This window comes from Gossypium hirsutum, chromosome D07 (assembly GCF_007990345.1).
Source record: "Gossypium hirsutum isolate 1008001.06 chromosome D07, Gossypium_hirsutum_v2.1, whole genome shotgun sequence".
Taxonomy (NCBI): Eukaryota; Viridiplantae; Streptophyta; class Magnoliopsida; order Malvales; family Malvaceae; genus Gossypium; species Gossypium hirsutum.
In genome coordinates this window covers 12,074,300-12,077,274 of record NC_053443.1, presented here as the reverse complement: position 1 = coordinate 12,077,274, position 2,975 = coordinate 12,074,300, and the positions used below count along the sequence as shown (strand labels likewise).

General features: G+C 40.7%; 1 protein-coding gene across 1 annotated transcript; it reads right to left on the bottom strand.

Moving 5' to 3' along the window:
- Window positions 1–217: 217 nt before the first annotated feature.
- LOC121219131 (uncharacterized) lies at window positions 218–2,548 on the bottom strand. Its single transcript, XM_041096809.1, has 2 exons — window positions 1,619–2,548; window positions 218–1,462 (listed from the first exon to the last, which is right to left on the bottom strand). The coding sequence occupies exons 1-2, from the start codon at window positions 2,546–2,548 to the stop codon at window positions 227–229; spliced, it is 2,166 nt and encodes a 721-aa protein (XP_040952743.1). The 3' UTR covers window positions 218–226.
- Window positions 2,549–2,975: the final 427 nt, after the last annotated feature.

The window sequence follows — 2,975 nt, the reverse complement described above, 5'->3', positions numbered from 1 at the left end:
CTGGATGATAATCTATAACACAATCATAATCTTTCAGAAGTCCAATCCACCATCTCTGTCTCAGATTCAACTCCTTTTGTGACAGAAGATATTTAAGACTTTTATGATCAGTGTAAATATAACATTTCTCACCATACAAGTAATGTCTCCAAATCTTCAATGCAAAGATTACAGCAGCTAACTCTAAATCGTGTGTCGGGTAGTTGCGTTCATGTGACTTCAACTGTCAAGATGCATAAGCTATTACTTTTCCTTCTTGCATCAATACACAACCCAAACCATTCAAAGAAGCATCACTGTACACTATGAAATCTTTCCCCGATTCTGGTAAAGTTAAAACTGGTGCCTCTGTCAACATTTGTTTCAATGTTTCAAAGCTCCTCTGACACTGATCATCCCAGATAAATGGAACATTCTTCTGTAGTAATTTGGTCATCGGCAAAGCTATCTTCGAAAACCCATTTACAAATCTTCTGTAATACCCAGCCAAACCAAGAAAACTGCGTACCTCTGATACATTCTTTGGTGCCTTCCATTGAACAATTGCCTCGATCTTCTTCGGATCAACTCTAATCCCATCCGCAGATACAACATGTCCCAAGAATACTACCTCTGATAACCAGAATTCACATTTACTTAGTTTCCCGTACAACTGTTTTTCTCGCAGAATTTGTAGCACGGTTCTGAGATGCTGATCATGCTCTGACTCTGACTTCGAATAAACCAAGATGTCATCAATAAAAACCACCACAAACTGATCTAAATACGGCTGAAAAATACGATTCATCAGATCCATAAAAGCAGCTGGAGCATTAGTCAACCCGAACGGCATCACCAAAAATTCATAATGACCATATCGAGTACGAAATGCAGTCTTCGGAACATCACTTTCTTTTACTTTCAGCTGATAATACCCAGATCTTAAGTCAATCTTTGAAAATACTGAAGCTCCTTTTAGCTGATCAAATAAATCATCTATACGGGGTAACGGATACCGGTTCTTGATCGTCACTTTGTTTAACTGCCGGTAATCAATACAAAGCCGCATCGATCCATCTTTCTTTTTAACAAACAATACTGGAGCTCCCCAAGGTGAAATGCTCGGTCTAATAAATCCACGATCTAACAAGTCCTGTAACTGCACTTTCAACTCTTTCAACTCAGTGGGCGACATTCGATACGGTGGTATAGAGATTGGTGCTGTACCCGGATACACTTCTATAGCAAATTCAACCTCTCTGCCAGGTGGTAAACCCGGTAGCTCTTCAGGAAATACATCTGGAAACTCACATACGGTTCTGATCTTACTGCACTGACTACCAACCAAATCAGAATTAATAACATAGGCTAAATACGCTGTACAACCCCGCTGAAGCAATTTATTAGCCTTTATTGCCGAAATAATATGTGCCGGTCCATTAGTACGGATACCATTTACCTCAATTCTGTCCCCGTCTTCTGTCTGAATACTAAACTTCTTTTTATAACAATCCAATACCACTCCGTGCTCAGCCAACCAATCCATCCCCAGTATTATATCAAAATCTCCAAATGGCATAATCAACAGGTCAATAGGAAAAGTTTTATTTTGTATAATTAACGGGCATCTCGGACAGACCTGATTCACTAATACTGTTTGCCCCAACGGACTCGACACTTCTACAGTCACTCTAGATATTTCAGAATTAAATTTTCCCAATTCAACTAATTTTGAATTTATATAAGAATGTGAAGATCCGGGATCAATTAAAGCATAAACAAGCTCAGAATATAGTAAGAATATACCTGTTACTACATCGTGGGCGTCACCTTCTTCCCGTGTTCTGACCACATAAGCTCTGGCAGGTACTTTAGCCTCAGACTGCTGAGTAGCAATATCACTGCTTCTCCTAATACTTCCTCCCCTTGAAACCGAACCACCTCTTCCTAACCCTCTGCCTCTAGCTATAGATACCGATCTCTGTGATGTCACGGGTACAGTACTATCAACTTTCGGACAGTCTCTGATGAAATGGTCTGTAGAACCACATCGAAAACAGCCTCTAGTTAATTTCCAACATTCCCCTCTGTGTTTCTTTCCGCAGTGTTGGCAGTCTGGAATATCTATTTCTCGGGAAGGACCTCTCACACTGCCAGTAGATATCATCGTCTGTTTTCCCCTACTTCTACCACCTCTGTCTGACCTGAAACTGGATCTCCAACCACTTTGGAATTCCTTTGGTCTTTTCGGCTGAGGATTCGAATTGGTAGTTCCTGTACGCTTCCCGGTTGGTCTAACAACTTCAGTCTTTTTGTCGGGGCCCAGAACTTGTTCCACCATTTTAGCTCGTTCAATCAAATCTACTAACTCAGTGATCCGATGAGATACTAGCTGCACTTTGATCTCGTCTCGTAAACCCCGTAAAAATCTTTTACAACTATCGGCTTCTGTTGGAATAAACTCGGAGGCATATCTGCTGAGTCTCGAGAATTCCCTCTCATAATCTATTACTGACATATCACCCTGTTGTAGCAACAAAAACTCTTGTTTCTTGTCTTCAATATACATCTCTCCGATATATTTCTTTTGAAATTCCTTCTGAAATAGATCCCACGTTATCTGACTCTCTGGTAAATGTCGAACCACTGATTCCCACCATAGATAAGCCTCCCCTTGTAACAACGATACGGCACAGATTAAACACTCTCGGGGGTACAATCCAATTGCTGCAAAATTCTTTTAGTCGACTCCATCCAATTTTCAGCTGTGGATGGATCAACTCCTTTTAGACCCATAAATTCAGTGGCACCATATTTCCTCAGTTCCTTTATCGGAGCCCGTCTAACAGTAGGTACTGAAGTCGTAACAGGAGTAGTTCCTGCTACTCATTGTAATGCATCAGCTATAATTCTCAGTAATTGGGATTCATCTCTATCTCTGACATTTTCTCGTTCTACATTAGAAGGTTGGTTGCCTAACGGATTCACACTCGGTG

Bases quoted from the DNA above. Each gene is read 5' to 3' on its own strand.
- LOC121219131 (XM_041096809.1), bottom strand. From the start codon at position 2,548: ATGTATATTGAAGACAAGAAACAAGAGTTTTTGTTGCTACAACAGGGT. The intron at 1,463-1,618 runs GTCTGTCCGAGA...TTTAGTATTCAG, and splicing joins AAACAGTATTAGTGAATCAG to ACAGAAGACGGGGACAGAAT.